This window comes from Ursus maritimus, unplaced genomic scaffold, assembly GCF_017311325.1.
Source record: "Ursus maritimus isolate PB19 unplaced genomic scaffold, ASM1731132v1 scaffold_1, whole genome shotgun sequence".
In the NCBI taxonomy this organism is placed as follows: domain Eukaryota; kingdom Metazoa; phylum Chordata; class Mammalia; order Carnivora; family Ursidae; genus Ursus; species Ursus maritimus.
In genome coordinates this window covers 27,192,887-27,211,661 of record NW_024423343.1, presented here as the reverse complement: position 1 = coordinate 27,211,661, position 18,775 = coordinate 27,192,887, and the positions used below count along the sequence as shown (strand labels likewise).

Genomic DNA, 18,775 nt, shown 5'->3' with positions numbered 1-18,775 from the left:
TACCGTAGGCAGCCTTTTCGGACTCTTGGAAAGTCCGTGTAATAGATTTGACATTGCTAGCTCACATAGTGTCTAACATTTATGAGGGATACATACCTCACACTCAAATCACCAAACTCACAGAGCAGCCACCCTTCCCTGCAGCCTAAATTCATGTAAATGCTTGTCTTGAGCCAATATGAACTCCCCCAAAAGAGGCAAGCCTGATCAAAACTTCCCAATTTAATAACTTCTCAGTATAGCTTCTCTATGGCTTGCACTTTTTGAATGGCCAAGTTCTAACTTTTTAAAATGACAGCCTCCTGCTGCTCCTGATGACATCTGTCATGTTGCTTCACTCCTCCTTGAAAGGATGCAGCTGTCCGTGTGGCAAGAGTCAAAGTCCATTGCTCCAACCGCTGCCTGCTTCTGGCCCCAGTAACTTCTATCCCCTGCCCGTATAGCTTGATCCTACATCCTTCAAGGGAAAATTGGGCCAACTTTCAATCTTTAGACTTTCAGGAACAAATGACAACAATGTACCTGGCTCATAGTTGAGTGGACAAGAAGAAAACTAAGTGGAATTTCTTGTTGATATATCAACATTTTTCGTGTCTGTTTTTCTCTCTCAACTTTTACCAGTATATTCTTATGTGTGCTGAGTATGAGATTAAAAATTCCCTTAATATTAAAGTAAATATGGTCTCTGAATCCCTTTTTGATTGCAGGGTTCCCAGCAGCATTTGTTGTGGCCTGGGCTGTGGCACGAGCAACTCTGGCTGATGCAAGGTGAGTGAAAAAGGAGAGGTAAAGAGAGAGCTTCAGATTTTCTCAAGACTCTGTCTTCCTGCCTGGAATTGACACTTGCCGCTATTGTTAATTACATGTCCCCTCAGGGATGTCATGTAGGAAATTACCTTGATGTGATCGGAGGCTTTGATACGTTACCAGCAAGCTATCCATCCCAGAGCTCATGGAACAGAAAGACTCACAGACCAGATTAGGATGCTTGACCTCTTTAGTTTATGATATCATTTTAAAATATATTGTGAGAAGCAAAGGGAAAGAGATGGATAAGTTAACACACAGGTTATGATGCAAGCATGTGGAAGGACCACACCACCTGAGTCCCAGGATGGGCAATATTCAGATCTCCTCTCTCAACCTGTGCCACATCCGCCTTCCCCACTTGATGTTGTGGGTATGAAGACCAGAGATGGGGTTGTAGCGAGGAGAGCCACAGACAGAAGGTGTCCTGGGCCAATGACACACGTTTGCTTTCTCATATTGATGGGAGGCAAGTATGCCTGGTCATAGCTGTAGTTTGCCACCTAGTCTACTAAACAGCTCTAGGTTTTATTTGTGTTCTTTGGGCAACGGATATGTGGGCATGGGTTTCACCAATCAGGGGCTAAATTAAGATGTCAAGAATATTGAGCACTTCCTGTGTATCAGGGATATTTTATGCCTCAAAGATTTGGTGTATCATGAATATTTACTTATTGATTTATTAAAATTTTATTTATTCATTTTAGAGAGCGATAGAGAGAGAGAGTGCAAGTGGAGGGAGGGGCAGAGAGAGAGGGAGAGAGAGAATCTCAAGCTGACTCTGTGCTGAGCAGGGAGTCCTACAGAAGGCTTGATCTCACAACCCTGAGGTCATGACCCGAGCCGAAACCAAGAATGGGAAGCTTAACTGACTGAGCCATCCAGGCGCCCCAGGTATATCACGGATATTTAGTACCCAGTTATACTTATATTTAACACATATGGGCTCCACTATCACCTACTTATTTGAAGTAGGTGATAAACCATCCCCCCCCCCTTTTTTTTGGTCTTCTATGGCATAATTAAATGTTTTTTTAAAAAATAAACACATTAGAAGTGGAATCCATCCTAGTGATTCACTAGGATTTTCAAGTAGCCTGGGGTTAATTTAAAACAGCATTTTATTTTATTTTATTTTATTTTATTTTATTTTAGATTTTATTTATTTGTTTGAGAGAGACTTAGATAGTGACAGAGATAGCAAGAGAAAGCATGAGCAGGGAGGAAAGGGAGAAACAGGCTCCCTGCTGATCAGGGAGCCTGACGCAGGACTCTATCCCAGGACCCTGGGATCATGGCCTGAGCCGAGGGCAGAAGCTTACCTGACTGAGCCACCCAGGCACCCCTAAAGCAGCATATTAAAGTACAGGGCAGTGGTGCTGAGTGATAGTGAAGGATGCTTTTTCTCAGACTTAGGCAGACCTGAATTCAAGTCTTGGTTCAGCTATTAGTTCTGAGACCATGGGAAACACACATGACCTCTTTGTATGTCCATTTCTTAATATAAAACAGAGATAATAATGTATAGATGACATGAATACAGACAAACCATAGCACAGAGCCTGACAGCTAGGAGGCACTAAATGGGAACATGATGAGGAAGAGTTCAGGTGCAGGTAACTCACAGGCCTGTTCTGCTACTTCTTGGTTCTCTGACAACAAATGCACTACCTGACCTCTCTGAGCTTTGTTTTCTCATCAATAAAATGTGGGTAAATGAGTATTACTCTTCACAGGGATGTAGTAAGATTGAATGAGAGAATGTATATAGAACACTCTAGGGCTTAGAATAGTAAGTATTAAATACTTATTGGCAAGTATTATTCCCTTAATCATTTCATTAATTTATACCTATACATGATATCTGGTCAAAAATAATGTTTTTGTTTATTGTTATTCCATTAGAAAACAGGACTTATCCTTTCTAGCTGATGATATTTATCCTATCAAGGCAGTGGAACCTTGATTCTGCTAAAGTTAGAGCTTAAAAATGAGGCCGGAGATGAGATGGGGGCCAAATCTTCCAGACCTTTATAGGTCATACTATGATGGTTGGGGTTTTTTTTCAGTGATAATGACAACAAATTTGCATTTTATAAAGATCATTACCAGCATGCAGAGGAAAAATTGGAGAAAAGTAATAATAAAGATGAAGCTAGCATTTTTGAATGATACCCACATTCCAGGCACTTTCTAAGGGTTCTGCAAATATTGATTTAATTGAACTTTCTCTTAACCCTATGAGACCAAGGTCAGAAAAGTTGTACCCGGCATTGCTTTAGCCACAAGTGATAGAGAAGGAATTTGTCTAGACAGTCAGGCTCCAGAGGCTCAATAAATACTATGGGCAGACGAGAGGTTTCTATTAAGATCAGTGGTATTTATTTTCTGTGGAGGAGGAGGGTTGTAGAGCGATTCCTTTTACAATATCACTGACTGCTGCTTACCCTTCAGTGGCTTAAAGACCCCCGGTAATGAGGAGTGCATGGTGGACAATGCCCATTGTACACTGGACAGTTTTTCTTACCTTCATTATATCTACCCTTTGTCCTTCTACCACTTGTAGTTCCTCCTATTCTCTCTCTCTCTTTTTAAAGATTTTATTTATTTATTTATTCAACAGAGATAGAGACAGCCAGTGAGAGAGGGAACACAAGCAGGGGGAGTGGGAGAGGAAGAAGCAGGCTCCCAGAGGAGGAGCCCGATGTGGGGCTCGATCCCGTAACGCCGGGATCACGCCCTGAGCTGAAGGCAGACGCTTAACCGCTGTGCCACCCAGGCGCCCCTCTTCCTATTCTCTTAATCAGAAATAGTCCATCACCTATTACGGACTTTTCAATAGTTCCGTTTTTTGCTGAGATATGAGTTCAAGCTTGTGCATTTGTATTGCATGTAAGCATACAACGTTGTCTACTAGCACGTGTGTTTCTCATTCACGTGATAAAACTGTAACTGCATTTCATGGTGTTCAGAAAGGAAAACCATAACTACAAGGACTCTATCACTTCAGTGTGTTTCAAATGCACTCTTCCCCCATGTAAAATCTTCCTTATCAACTTCCTGTAGCATTTTGTTTGTAGATTCTATAATTATCCCTTTCTTATATACTATCCTATTTCTCTTGATGTGCATGTGGAACTGTCAGATTTAACAACAACAACAACAACAACAACAGCTATGAATTACAAATGGGCAGGGATGAAATTCTGTGTTTTACAATAGAGAACTCTCCAATGCTTGCTAGTCAGTTCTTATGAATCTATTTGGCTATTTCCTCGATTTGCTAAGTGTCTATTGAGCAAAGATGAAGTTTGACTCAATGCAGCTTGTAAGTACTACGAAATGTATTTTCTAATCCATTCGTTATCTGTGGCAGTTTCCCTCAGTCTCAGCCTTCCCATTTGTAAAATGAGAATATTTGTGGCTATGAGTAAGATTGAGTCTGCAGAGGCTAGATTTGAAAATCAGATAAGAGCCCATTTATGAAAGGGCTTTGGAAGCTCCAGCTTCTATACAAATATGGCGTTAATAATTGAGGGATAATATTATCAACATTAGCATCATTGCTGTATGTGTACAATGATACTGGAAATGTCAAGGAAAACTTACAGTGTCTGCTATTTGATTTCTTGGGGGGGGGGTTGAGTTAGTAAAGAGGTACTAGATAATGCTAAATAATTTTACCCTGAGATGTGGAACCGTGTAACTTAGATTTGGAATTTTAGAGAAGGTAAATCCTAAGGCATTTTTTGGTTCAGTCCCCTCATTTGGGAGATGAATAAAAGACACAGAGACATCAGGTTGCATCTTCAAAGCCTGTAGCAATTTTGACTCATTCATCCATTCAACAGACATTCCAAGTCTTGAGCCCAGAAAGCAAGCAGATATATTCACAATGCATTTTATATTGAATTAGGTAATTAGTTTTCTTAGTTATCTTGTATTCTTTCTTGAAAATCATAAATTAAACCATAAACCATTAATAGTCATATGTATTTTCAAGCAAAAACTATTGTTTTTCAAGGAAAACAGTTTATTGTTTTTGAGCTGAAGAATCCTTTAGGTACATAATATTTTAAAAAAATTCAACTGATACTGAATATTGCTCTAAAACAGTTGAATTAATGTAAAAAATTAAATGAAAGTTAGAGCATGTGACTCCTCTTGCAAAATATTTATTCCTATCAACTCGGAATACAATCTTGAATTCTATAGTGCCCTGATCTGAGTGTGATAATTGGGTTAAGGGGTCATTTTATGTTTATTTTGCATATAAAATAAAACTGTATTATCACATACATGGCATGATTTCAAAATTGCCTAAGTTGATTTTTCATGGAACTTAGCTTGTCTCTAGATAGAAAGTTTTTGTGGGTTTCCTTGAGGGTAATCTGACCTACATATAGTGCTCTGTCCCAAAGTTCAGGTAGAGAGAGACCTTGAGCATCTCCAAAGGACAAATGGGGTCTCTGCTCCTGTCTCCTAGAAGAGTTTGAGATTCTTCCTTTTCTGATCTGGCCTTTCAAAGCTAGAACTCTGATTTTCTGTGCATCTTGGCCATTTAAAGGTAAGCAGATCAGATCCAGTTTTGGAAGACACTCTAAATGCTATTGAATATACAAAGGAAGTCTTATAGTTCTAAAATTCTATCAAAAGTTATTTGGCTAAGGTAAAGTAAAAGAGTTGGATAGTTTTGATTGGACAAATGAGCTTAAAAAGTGAGTATTTTTGTTTCTCTTTCTTTTTATTGCAAAAGCAAAACACCTTATATGATACCTTATTACCTTCCTCCTGCTCATGCAAAGGAAATGGAATGCCTGCAGGAAAGATGGGTCCCATAATGCAAAGGACCAAGAAAAGATAGGGGCGCCTGGGTGGCACAGCGGTTAAGCGTCTGCCTTCGGCTCAGGGCGTCATCCTGGCGTTATGGGATCGAGCCCCACATCAGGCTCCTCCGCTAGGAGCCTGCTTCTTCCTCTCCCACTCCCCCTGCTTGTGTTCCCTCTCTCGCTGGCTGTCTCTATCTCTGTCAAATAAATAAATAAAATCTTTAAAAAAAAAAAAAAAGAAAAGAAAAGATAGCCTCTATCATGTCTAGGAAATCTGCATGGCTCTCAGAGCTTCTGTACTTCCTCTTCTCAGATTGTGAGTTGTGGACACAATGCAGTGTTCATTTCCCTGGATCCTGCCTGCAGAACAATGCATTTCCTGCTCCCAATTCTGACTGTAGAGAGTCCTACCTTCTAGGCAGACCTCTGTGCTTCATCCTCACCTTTCAGAACTGCATTTTTACTGACACTCATTTCTGCATTTTCTAGTGTTAAAATTTCATTTACAAAGTCTGAATAGAGGGTAGTTTCTGAGCCATGTTACCAAACACAGTGTGAGCTGGGACAGGGAAGAATTAATGAAAAACAAGGATTAATAGCATTTTCTTAAAAAAAAAAACAAACCTGAAATCTCAGTCGCCTTTCATATCAAAGAGCAAATTTGAAGCTTTGACATTGAAAACTACCAAAGTCAAGTTTTTCCTGTTATTAGGGGTAACTGGTTTTGACCTATTTCCAAATATAAGTATTTTGCAGAGCTGGAATTGTGCAATTGAGTTGCAATGTGTTAGGAGACACAATGATGAAATGTTATTGAGTCAAAGAGAGAAGATTGTGAAGATATTACCAAATGTCAAAGAAAAAGAAAATTTACAGAATCTAGGAGTCTTGTAGCTAGTGAATCAGTATTCAATTTATATTCCTATAATAATATATGCCACTTTTCATTTAGTAGAAAACCTTTTTAGGGCAGTGTGATAGATGTTCTGCACAACTCAGGAACACTCTTTTATCCTTCTTGTCTGGTTGAATAATGTGAAGCGTAGACATGTGCAGATAATGCTAAGAAATGTTTAATAATGTGCAAGTGCAAAATTTCCCTGTCTTTGATATTTCCATGTCTTTGATATTTCCATGTTATGCAAACTTCAGGTCCATTGTCTTTGCAGATTTCAATGTGGTGGGGCTGAAATTACACTTTGGTCTTGAGGTCTAGTTGATTCAATTGTGGTACATCCTTCCAATGGAATGCTGTGCTACTGAGCTGTCTTGGTACTGATATCAAAAGAAATAAAAAAAATACACTGATAAAAGGAAAGAGACAGTTGCAGAACCGAGTATACATTGCATTTTTTGTAGGGTAGGGGAAAATAAGATTGTAATATTTGTATCTGTAAATGCATAAGAAAACACTGGAAGCATATCAAATAAACTCATAAAAGACATTACCTATGAGGAGAGAGGCAGGGGCTGAGGAAGATAGGAACATGGGAAGGACTGAGATGTCTCAATGGTTGTCTTTTTATACAGTTTGATTTTTGAAATGAGAATGTATTGCCTATATAGAAATATTAAAATGTAAAAATAATATAGTCATTACCCATGTACTGAAAATGTTTCACCTTCAAGGAATAGTTGAAATAGCTTTTTATTATCCAGAATTTGTTCATTAATTTAAAAGTAACTTCTTGATAAGTTTATCGTCTAGAATTAAAAAATTATCATTATATCCCTAAAATTTCTTTATAAAATTTCACTTATTATCCCCACAATCAGTGCTAGGTGTTATCTAAGAAGAAAGAAACTGAGGCTTTTATTTATGTATCTTTCATGTATAAAAACACTTTAAACTGCTACTTTAAGATTTCAAGTGAAACTAGTTTTTCTCAACACTGTTCTATTTATTCCAGTGTAAGAACTACATCATAAACCAGACTGAGCGAGATTGAGTCAAACCTATTTTGAATTCAGTTCAATGCAATAAATATTTGTTGACTGCCTATATGCTCTGTTATTCTAGGCACCTATAATACATCAGAAAATAAGAACAATGATCCCTGTTCATGGAGAAAATAAATTCTAGCTGGGGTGGGAGTGAAGCAGAGGATAAACATAACAAATAGGTAAATTATATGGCATTTTCACTAAGGACTGCTAAAAACGAACTTTTAAAGATAAAATCATGGATTTTATGCAGATATAAAATGAGCACTTGTCAAAGATTTTTTAACTCACTAATTATTGAAGGAAGCAGTAAGATGTTATTAACTTGTTCAAAGAAGAAATAAAGAAATCACATGCCTGTATTTAGCAAAACGAACACCGAAATAAATTTATAAATGCATGCAACAATTCAGTATTCACAAGGTAAGGATCAATCACATCCCACTGAACACACCAGTTTTCATTTCTATGCACAAAAACCATTTGCATCTCGCTTTCTGTTGCATTCCTACCAACAAAAATCATTTGCATTACTGTCAGCTTTCTATTGCGTTTCGATGGATAAGAATGACACGCATTATTGTCAGTATTCTGCATGTGGAGGTATAACGTAAAATTGCTGGAACTTCTGGAAGTAAGAGGACTTTATCTTCTAGTGATAAGAAAAATGAAATATCAGGTGCACCACATTTATCTATTTATTTAGGATTATTTCAGAGAGAGAGAGAGAGTGGGAGGGAAGGGCAGAGGGAGAGGCAGAGGGAAAGCAGACTCCCCACTGAGTGTGGAGCCTGATATGGGGATCTATCCCAGAACCCTGAGATCATGACCTGAGCCAAAACCAAGAATTAGACTCTCAACAGACTGAGCCACTCAGACGCCCCTGTGTGCACCACATTTAAAAGACAATAATTTTTTGTGGCTCTGGAAATGTGGTTTTAAATCTTGTTGCTATAAAAATAAACGATATTTATAATCCTTTATAGTTAATTGTATAGAACCCAGGACCCGTTATATATTTTTTTTACTGGTTTGAGTGTTTTATGGGATTTCTTTTTGTCGACTTATTTTTTAATCAAGAACTTGAGACTGGAATGTTCAGTTAAACTTAAAATGCTACTTAATTCTCACTGCCTATTTGTTTTGCCAATTTATTCATGAAAGTTCTTTTTCATGTCTCAGATGCTGGGAACTTAGTGCTGGAAACATCAAGTGGATTTATCAAGCCCCAATCTTAGCAGCTATTGGGGTAAGTGTTAAAAGCCTGTGTCACGGAAAGAAAGAAAAAGGATGCTGCTAAAACCAGAAGAAAGTGTTGTCTCTCTTTGTTCTACAAAGGTTTAGGAGACTTACATTACAGCAATAGCTGTTGGGAGAGTCTGGGCTGGGGATCATAGCCATACTCATGGCAGACATGGAGATCCATGCAGAAAGCACAAACCCTCCGTTTAACCAGCTAGTACTTGAGTTCGATTCTGGGGCTTCAAAATACCTGTGAATATTTCAATATTCAATATATTGAATATTCAACAGTTCAAGCAGTTGGAAGATCCTAAAACTCTTCCCCCTTTACATCCATTATGTTAGAGCTCTACTTTACCATTCTGATGGTAGTAGGTCAGGAGAAGGAGACAAATAGCCAGAGAACAGAGGAATTATGAGAGAGAGAAGAATGATAGTACGATTCATTATAAAGCATTGACTAGAGCTTACTTGGCATGCTGTCCCCAAGGAGGGAAGATGATTCCCTATGGAAACATATCCCACAGAATCCTGTCTGATAGGTCATGGGAAAAAGACTGGAGTAAGCAATGCCTGTTGCGAGGACTTTTCTGCCTGTAGTATTTCACCTGCATATTACACTGTGTGTAGTGAAAGGAAACAAAGCTACACTTCTTTGTGTCTAACATAACTCCCCAAAATGTTTATTTTTTATTTCCCTTGAAGACTTTATCTCAAAAGCTTCTCCATGGTTTGATGAAGAAACTATACTTGCATTAATTCAAGATTATTAACATCTTAAAAAGAGGACCTATGTTCCCATATTAACTGTTAAATCACTTGAAAGTAATGCAACAGCCCAATTTTTAACTAAATTTTTTTTTTTTGGTCTTTGTTCTCCAGTTTCTCGCTCTTCTCATTTTATTTTCTACAGCATAATGCATCGCCGGGTTTGTCATTACGTTGCCATGCTGGGCAGGGGACAGCTATTAATGGGATTGAGGTTTTGTAGGATCTATCCAGAATCAGAGAAAAACTTATTTATGTCATAGGAAAAATGCAGAAAGATAAATAGAGAAGCTTGAAAAAGACTCTTCATTTCAAACGCCCATTGAGTAAATGTTTATAGGGGGAAATAAAATATAGAATGCTTTTAGAGAAGCCAGTTTGTATCCTTGCGAAAACAGCCTATTAGCAGATTAGACCCCATTCAGTGACCTAGGAGAGGCTGGAAACGGACTGTGGATAAATGAATGAATGACTTAAATTTATGAACTCTTATCATTTTAATTTTAATGAAGTACTGCTATCTTAGTCTAGTGATAAACCCTCCCATCAAACCATCTAGTGATGAACTATGTCCCTGAGGAACATCAGTGAACTTAAAGATACAAAGTACCTTTATAAAGTAATGTCTGGTGTTTACTGCTCTGCTTTCCCTTTTATCCAGTGATACCCTGTGCTCATTTGTGCCTCCCAGCCTTTCATTTTCTTTCTTCCTAGTTTCTCCTCCACTGTGTTTGCTTGTCCATCCGCTTCCCATCCTCTTTTTAAGGGCATAACTCAGGTCTTACTACTTTTTTGTGTCCTCAGTGCCTTGTACTGGAATCATGAAATAAGAGATAATTAAATATTATATGAAAATGTAGGCAAATTTAAGAACATTAAGTTTGAGTTTTCATTTGATGAAAAGAAAAGACATATTAAAACTCCAAGAGATCCTTGTAAAATTAAGAATTGAAGCAAAGGACAGTGGACAAAAGTAAATCATAGGACGTCTTCCATCGAAACAGTTGATTTTAAACCAAAGCTTTGTTTTTTGTTTACAGATCTTAGTTACTCACATTGTCAACACGGATGAGAAGTTTATTTGCTGAGGTTTCTAAATTGCAAAGAAAAACAGTGAAGTTAGGTGATTATAGAGGTTCTAGAAGATTCCCCATTGAGGAAAGAGAGCTAGAAATGATGGTAAACTCAATGCACGTGCATTTTAAAGAAAACAGATGGAAGCCATTTTTGTCTTCTTGAATTAGATGATGATACCTCCAAAGCAAGAATTCTCAAGTGTTTTTCCAGTACCACGACATCCATTTAATCTCAAAAATCATAGTCATGATCTTGGGGTTGTGAGATGGATCCCTGCAGGGCTCTGTGCTCAGTGGGGAGTCTGCTTGAGATTCTCTCCCCCCTCCCCAATGCGTGCTCCCTCTCTTTCTAAAATAAAGAAATAAATAAAATCTTCTAAAAAAAATCAGAGAAGTTTCAAGAGCACCTCTCTGTTCACAGAGTTACCTTTTTGTTTAAGTATTACAATTCATTTATCATAGTTCCCTTTAAGATTCCCTCCTTTTACTGTAGAACCAGTCTGTAACGGAAGAGATGTGGCCCGAACCCCATCCCGGCGTTTTGAGTGAGGTGCTCCTTCCTCTCAGCTGTTCAGTATCCTGAAGCCAGGAAGGACGATGCAAATAATAACAAGCTCTGCATAGTGCCAGGCAGTGGGCACTGTTCTTAGCGCTTTATTGACATAGGTTTACCTGATCTTCTAAATGAAGAAACTGCCCACGATCACACAGCTAGTGAATGGTGGAGTGGGATTCTAACTTCAGGGTCAGTGTCTCTACCTAGTGAGCTCCCTGAACTTAAATAAAATCCAACATTCCCAATAGTCTAGGGAAGACCCTGTCCCTCGTGCCTGCACCCTTTACATGCAATACCTCAGCCACGTTGTTTTCCTTTCAGTTCCTTGAACCTGTCCACCTCTGCCTCCTCAGGGCTATTCCATATTCTGCGCTGTACCCCTGGAAGTCTGCCATGTGCTTCTTTCTATTCCTTGCTTTAAATGCCACTTCTTCATTGTGGCCTCCTTGATGCCTCCGATCTAAATTAGGTCGTCTGTTACAACCCATAGAGCAAGGTGAGGTTTTTCCTTCTCAAGATCATCACAATGCAGGGGCGCCTGGGTGGCTCAGTTGTTAAGCGTCTGCCTTTGGCTCAGGGCGTGATCCCAGAGTTCTGGGATCGAGCCCCACGTCGGGCTTTTCTGCTGGGAGTCTGCTTCTTCCTCTCCCACTCTCCCTGCTTGTGTTCCCTCTCTTGCTGGCTGTCTCTCTCTCTGTCAAATGAATAAATAAAATCTTTTTAAAAAAATCATCATAATGCATAAAACTTCTGATTGCTGAATGTCTGTCTTGTGCACTAAGCTATAAGGTTTATGTGAACCAGAACCATATTTTCCCTAAACTTCTACATTTCTAGTGTCTAGCAAACTTCCTGGCACATAGTGGCCACTCAATAAATATTGAAAAAATAAAACCCGTGTACAAAGTAGATGCCCTGGGAAGCTGGTAAGAGGGAAGAGGTGAAATAAGAGCACAAGCCAAGTTCTGTATGATTACAGAACCTCTGAGTTCATTTCATGCAACCTTTTCATTGCTAGAGAAGGAAACCAAAGCCCACACAGATAAAGGTCACAGATCTAGTGTGACAAAAGAAAACTATAACTACATTTTTTGACCATGTTCTTTTTACTTGCACTCCAAAACAGGTCAAGATTGTTTCTTGAATTTATGGGGGAAAGATCCTTCCATTTTTAAGATAATATTTATAGCTTTTTTATATATTAACTCTGGATAAAATATTTGTTTTTCAGACTTGCATTATATGTAGCATGGTTTTATGTAAATAGATATGCTCCATATATGCTATCAAAAATTATTTGCAATACTTTATTTAATTTGAATTTTATTTTTTTAAAGATTATTTATTTTAGAGAGAGCAAGCATGAGTGGGGGGGGCAGAGGGAGAGGGAAAGAGAGAATCTCAAGCAGACTCCCCCCAGGCACGGAGCCCAATGCAGGGCTCGATCTCACGGCCCTGAGATCATGACCTGAGCTGAAATCAAGAGTTGAAAGCTTACCCAACTAAGCCACCCAGGCACATCACTGAAACTTTTAAATATAAGTTGGATCCCTCACTTAATTCTGGCTTTGGATATTAGAATAGTAGAAATTCTATTACCTGAAATTTTGTGTATCTGGGAGTAAAATCTGATGAAATGTGATCAGAATTTCTAAGCAATATAGGAAAGGAGTTTTAGAGGATAAGCATTTACAGGTTCTAATTTGAAGAAGTCCTGTCAAGAGAATTGAATTTTAGACATAATCACAGACTTCAGCATAGATTTAGGAGGAACCACTTGATTTTGGAATCACAGAATCTAAAGTTACTGTGCTGTTGTTGTCTATGTTTTGTTCATATGTGTTAAAACTATGTGTTTTAAGAGAACTATATGTGTTTAAGAGAACTAGAGTCATTAGAAAACATTAATTTTTGTTCTGAAAATAAATATCTGTAAATATAACAATTTCTTATTCACCTGTAACATGTTGATGTTGATTTGAGGATGATTTTTAAAAATTCTGCTATAGGGTTTGGAGAATGCATATCCCGTTCAATCAATTATCCATTCACTCATTTAACAAATCTTGATTAAACACCAAGAACATTGCTGTGTGAGGCAATGGCTATGATACAGTGAGGAGATAGACACCAATTCTCCTGAAGCTTAAGCAGAGTGGGTGAGGCAAACCCTTAAATGTGGCAAGTGCTGTGGTGGGGCTGGAACATCTGAGAAAAGCTGGCAGTCAGCCTGAAATCTAGGAATGAGCTAACCTGGTAAGGAAGGGAGAGCAGAGGGAGTGGAAGAATGATCCAGGCAAAGGGGACTCTAGGAACAAAGTCTCTGAGATAGCCTGAGGGGCCAGAGGTTTCAAGGCTGAAATTCTGAGTTCTTTGTTTCAATTCATGCGTGGTTCACTTTGAATACATCTTTAAATTTTTAATTGAGAAAAAAATCTAATGTTTATATTTGCATTATTTAAAAACTGTATTTGCATAAAATTTTTTCCATGTGTGACTGGTTTTAATGCTTATGAGTGGTCATTTTATTCACTTCTCAGTTTCTTATTTCTTTGTTTTATCTGTACTTTGCCGGAAGTAGACCTTTAAGCAAAATTTTAGAAGTTCACATGAGAGAGACAAGGACTCTCTAAATAATTTTCTCTTAGAATTATTTCTACATCTTTTAAAATGTCATTTAAAAATCTCACTGGAAGTTTCCACTTGGTCTCGTTCTTTTTCATTCCATTTGCCCAGTGTATAATGTCACTTATACAGACTCAGATCTTCCTTTAGCACAGGAATTTTCCTCTCATATTTTTATTGATTCGTGCAATTTATCATAATCTTTCCTACAGAGGGAGGAATAAATCTGCCTGATGATTCTCAATTCCATGTCATCTATGTAAGCATCTCCCCCCTCATCATACGGGTCTTTGTTCCTTACCCCCCCATTTGGGAAGAGTCTTCAGTGGTCTTCTACATTGCTGACTGTGCTCTCCTGCTTTGTCAGATCTACTGTTTGCTGTTTCTAATATTGATTTTAAAACTTGATTTTAGATTCTTCCCAATCTTCTCTTAATCCGTCCTGCTCCTTAAGAAATTTCTGTCTCTATCTCAATCTGCTATAACTCAACTCTCTTCTATGGGCAGCATGCTGCTGTGGTTGAGTCCCCACTGGGCATCATCCAGGCTGCATGGGCCTCAGGGCTCTGCCGCTTGCTGGCTGTGTGACCAGGAATAATTTGTGGAAGCTGTTACTCAGGTTCCTCACCCACAAAATGGGGAAAATGATGTGTTTATCTCATTGAACTGTTGTGAAGACTAAGAGTCAATTCACCTCATACACTTAGGATAGTAAATAAGTAGTTGATAACTTGGTTGCTAATTAACCTTTATTCTATACTTCCCTACTCAGAGTAATTCAGAGTAATTATTTGGAATTTTACCCAGCCGGTGTTGGAGCTATCAGTATGTGTGTGTATGGGTATATTTTGTTAACTGATCTTTTAAGGCAACACGTTTTACCCAATCTTAGTTTTTCTTAATTCTTTCCGCGATCCACTTCATTATCCTTCAGTGCATCTTCTTAGTTATTAAGCAGACGTATTGGATGTGTATCTTCTTTAGTCACATTTCTGCCAGGTTTCAGTATTTATTTAGTGTGCTCTACCGGCCTGAGAACAGAGTTCCTGGTCATGGGCTTTTTGATAGGGATGGAGTTTAGGATCGGCCAGTCTCAAGCCATCTGTAATTCTTCCTTTTCCAGGGACAGGAATGACCGGTGACACTCCCCAGCTGGCACTGCTTCCACAGTGCTGCCAGCCTCAGCTCCCACTGCTTTGTCCTTTGCACAGTAATTACGCGGTATCGATTCCCACCATTTTCACTTCCAGCTGCATCGTATTGCTGGGGACTGTGGTCGTAGGGAGAGTGGAATTAGTGGGGCACGACATAAGTGGCCATTCAAAAAGAAGCACTCATGTGACATCTGTGAGCAGCTCTCACTCTCTTATTGAAAACTAGTCTGCGTCTTGAGCCAGGTGTTGCTGTGGGTGAGGATGAATGGAGATCCTCAGCTCTCATGTTTTGCATCTTTTTACCCTCCCGAAGAGAAAGTATAAGGTGGTGGTGAAGAATTCACAGTACAGACTCACATAGACATGATGGTTCAGATTCCCCCGAGAGCTGGGTAGCGTAGGTCAGATCACTTGATCTCTTTGAGCTGGTATTTCTTCATCCATGATAAAGGGACATAAAAATGCTTGTCCCAATCATGTGAGTTAAACTTGAGCGCTCAACAAATGGCAGCTCTTACTAGCCTGAAGAATCCTTCCATCAGCTCACAGCACACCTTTGTCCTTCCTCCAGGGTATGGGACTCAAGACTCAGCCCTTGGTTCCTATAGAAAGCTGTGAAATTAGTGACAGATGAGAGGTCCCTGCAGCACAGTCAGTGGTGGGATGGCAAAGAAGGTGGCAGGACTTAAGGGCTGATCCACCTGATCGTCTGTATCCGGGAGTGGGGCACGCGAATTACCCAACATCCGCAATTCTCCAAATTCCAGAAATGGTTGGAAACTCTACAAGATGATTTATTTCCAAGAATACAGAACTTGCTGGTTCTTCTCTTCCTGCTGTTGCTCTGTCACTGACACAAACCTACTCTTGGCAATCCACTTTTCCACTATTCCTAAGTAGTAGCCCTTTCTGGACTGCAGATGTCTTCCTGAATAAAGGGACTCCTTATGACCTGGATCTGGAGATCTTTTCTTTTTCTTCATTTTTGATCTCTTCACTTCTTTTGAGACCCTCAGACATAAAAGGGCTTATCCTACCAACACTTTCCCCCCCATTTTAATTTTTTTATTTTATTTTTATTTTTTAAAGATTTTATTCATTTATTTGACAGAGAGAGTGACAGCCAGTGAGAGAGAAAACACAAGCAGAGGGAGTGGGAGAGGAAGAAGCAGGCTTCCAGCGGAGGAGCCTGATGTGGGGCTTGATCACAGAATGCCAGGATCCCGCCCTGAGCTGAAAGCAGACGCTTAATGCCTGAGCCACCCGGGCGCCCCTCCCCCCATTTTAAAACCAGAACTTGATTGTCTCTGGGGGTGCGCACACCTGTAATATTTTGAATTCAATCTGACCGCCTACACTGGGGGCCTTTTGTCATACAGCATCTTGTTCATGTGTGTGTGTATCTGAGAAGTGTTTTAAAATTTTTTTTTTAACTAAAGTGTAATTAATGGACAGTGTTACATTAGTTTCAGGTATACAACATAATGTTCTAACAATTCTATACAATACTCCGTGCTCATCAAGATATGTGTTCTTCATCCCCTGTATCTATTTCATCCATCTCCTCCCACCACTTGCTTTTTCAAAAAACACCTTATACTTGACCCAATACTTTTCATATGTCATAAGAGGGACAGCATCCTCCAAACCACTCTGTTATTCCTCTCCTCTAAAATAGATGCAGAAGCTGGGAATTCATTTCCAAAAGGGCAATTGGTTATATTTATATAATAACTATTATCCTTTATCCTGCCAGTCTGCCACCGGACTTGATCTGAACTTTGGTTTGGAAATTCCCCCTGGATTCTGGCAAATCATCCTCTGGTATTTCTAGTTTCCAGTATTGTTGAAACTTTTTATCTCTGTGTTTTCATGAGGGCAACTCAAGAATCGCTAGCTGTCCAATAGCTTATCTCAGAGTCCCTCATTCACATTTGTGGAATAGGTAATTTTCAGTTTTTGAATACAAAGAAGTTCAATTTATATAAATTTTTATAAAAACCTTGAAGACTACCTTAATAATGCTTTGTAATATGGCCTTCTCTTTCAGCTCAATTTTATTCTGTTTCTGAATACGGTTAGAGTTCTGGCTACCAAAATCTGGGAGACCAACGCAGTTGGGCATGACACAAGAAAGCAATACAGGTAATTGCAGGACAGGCACCCACCAGAGGAAATATTTGGGTTACTATTTAGAGTGAAGAGCAGATATTGATTGATCTGAAACGTCTCTGAGAGATAAGTTTATGAATATGAATTTTCATTTGGCTTAATTGTGCAATTTATCAGAAAAGTATGTGTATTTTAGGAAAATCTAGATAACCCAAAACCTTCCTAATGTGCTTAAATTTTAAGTATTAATTAAGTATAATTTTTTAAACTGTTCTTAGCATTTTGGAATTTTCCCATAAACTCTGTGACTTCCTAGAAAATCTCTTGATATTTTGGCAGACAATTTTATCTGCGTTCTTAAAATAATATGTCATAACTGAAAATAGCAAGAAAGTGGGTTTGCTGTATTGTTTCCAATCTGTCCATCAGACTGGCTCCTACCGAATATAAATTTTTAAGAACTTTCAAATGTACCAATTGAGTGAGATCCACAGTCTTTCAAGAAGAAAAGGGCAAATTGAGTGTTTATGATCATTATCATACTATCTTAAGGGTGTGCCAACTTTTTCCAATGATCATTTTGGGAGTTCTGAATAATGGCAGTTTCTACCCAACTGGATATACACATCCAGGAGTCTGGTGGATGTGGATTGCTCTTTATAATCCCAAGGCAATAACTATCTCTTTTTGTCTTGGATTGTTATGAAATGCTATCTGAGACACAGAAAGGAAGAAACCATAGTCAGCATTTTGGTCCTGTGTCACAAACGTTCTCGAAGCCCGTCGTTGAGTCATTTCCCTCTACTGTTTAGACAACATTCACTGTCAGGAAGAAACGATGACGGGTATGGACTGGAGTCTGGAATAGGGTGCACAGTGTGAACAAACCAGCAGCTGTAGGCTCCAGTCATTTGCAATATGCTGCAAGCAGTAGTGTTATAAAGTAAATTGTGCCCAGGGGTTTCCAGTGAAGGACCTTTGCTATACTCATAGCATGTCTCATGTCACATCCCACTGATGAAGACAAAGGCCAAAGGATGATAGAACAACGGAAAATGTGAATAGCTTTTCATTCTTCTCTGTAAAGTGGAACAGTGCAAAGGTTTTTGAAAGCTGTTTATTTCTCTAGCCCTGAACCCAAGCTCTTTATTTCTCTAGTTCTGCATGATGTGAGCTTGTACTTTCACTTAAAAGTTACCCAAGAGGTTTGAGAAACTCTGGGGAGAAAAAAGAGTGAATTATCTTAAAAAATAGAGTAGACGATATTTTGAGTTCATTCATGGGAGATTATTTCTCAAAATAATGGAAGAGAAACATTTATCAAGGATTAAAATAGTCTACTATTCAGAATTCAGAATAAATTTTAAATAATCTGGGGCCCAGAAATTTTTAAATTTTGGAGCCATTAATTTGAACAGAGTCTAGACTAATAGTAGTCAGGGAAAGTATTTTCCAGCCAAGTACGTTTTTTGTTTTGTTTTGTTTTAAATAGCTGAAACATATTTAATATTCTTACTAATGTCTGAAGTTAAGCTACAGATAGAAATATGGTGAGGAATGACTCTTTCTTTTTGGAGAAAAATGTGGGTACTTACTTGGTAGTGATTTGGGAATTCAATTCAGTATTTCGTTTCTGAGGCCTTAGATTACCAAATTTAAATA

General features: G+C 38.6%; 1 protein-coding gene across 2 annotated transcripts in view; it reads left to right on the top strand.

The window, feature by feature from the left end:
- Positions 1 to 18,775, top strand: part of PTH2R (parathyroid hormone 2 receptor) — a 49,509-nt gene that overhangs the window by 20,855 nt on the left and 9,879 nt on the right. Inside the window, exons 5-7 of one of the 2 annotated variants that reach the window (XM_040641293.1) lie at positions 708 to 768; positions 8,763 to 8,829; positions 17,052 to 17,146. In XM_040641293.1, the coding sequence (XP_040497227.1) occupies positions 708 to 768; positions 8,763 to 8,829; positions 17,052 to 17,146 (223 nt within the window). The remainder of the gene's footprint in view (positions 1 to 707; positions 769 to 8,762; positions 8,830 to 17,051; positions 17,147 to 18,775) is intronic. The other variant, XM_040641284.1, reaches the window with a different exon arrangement.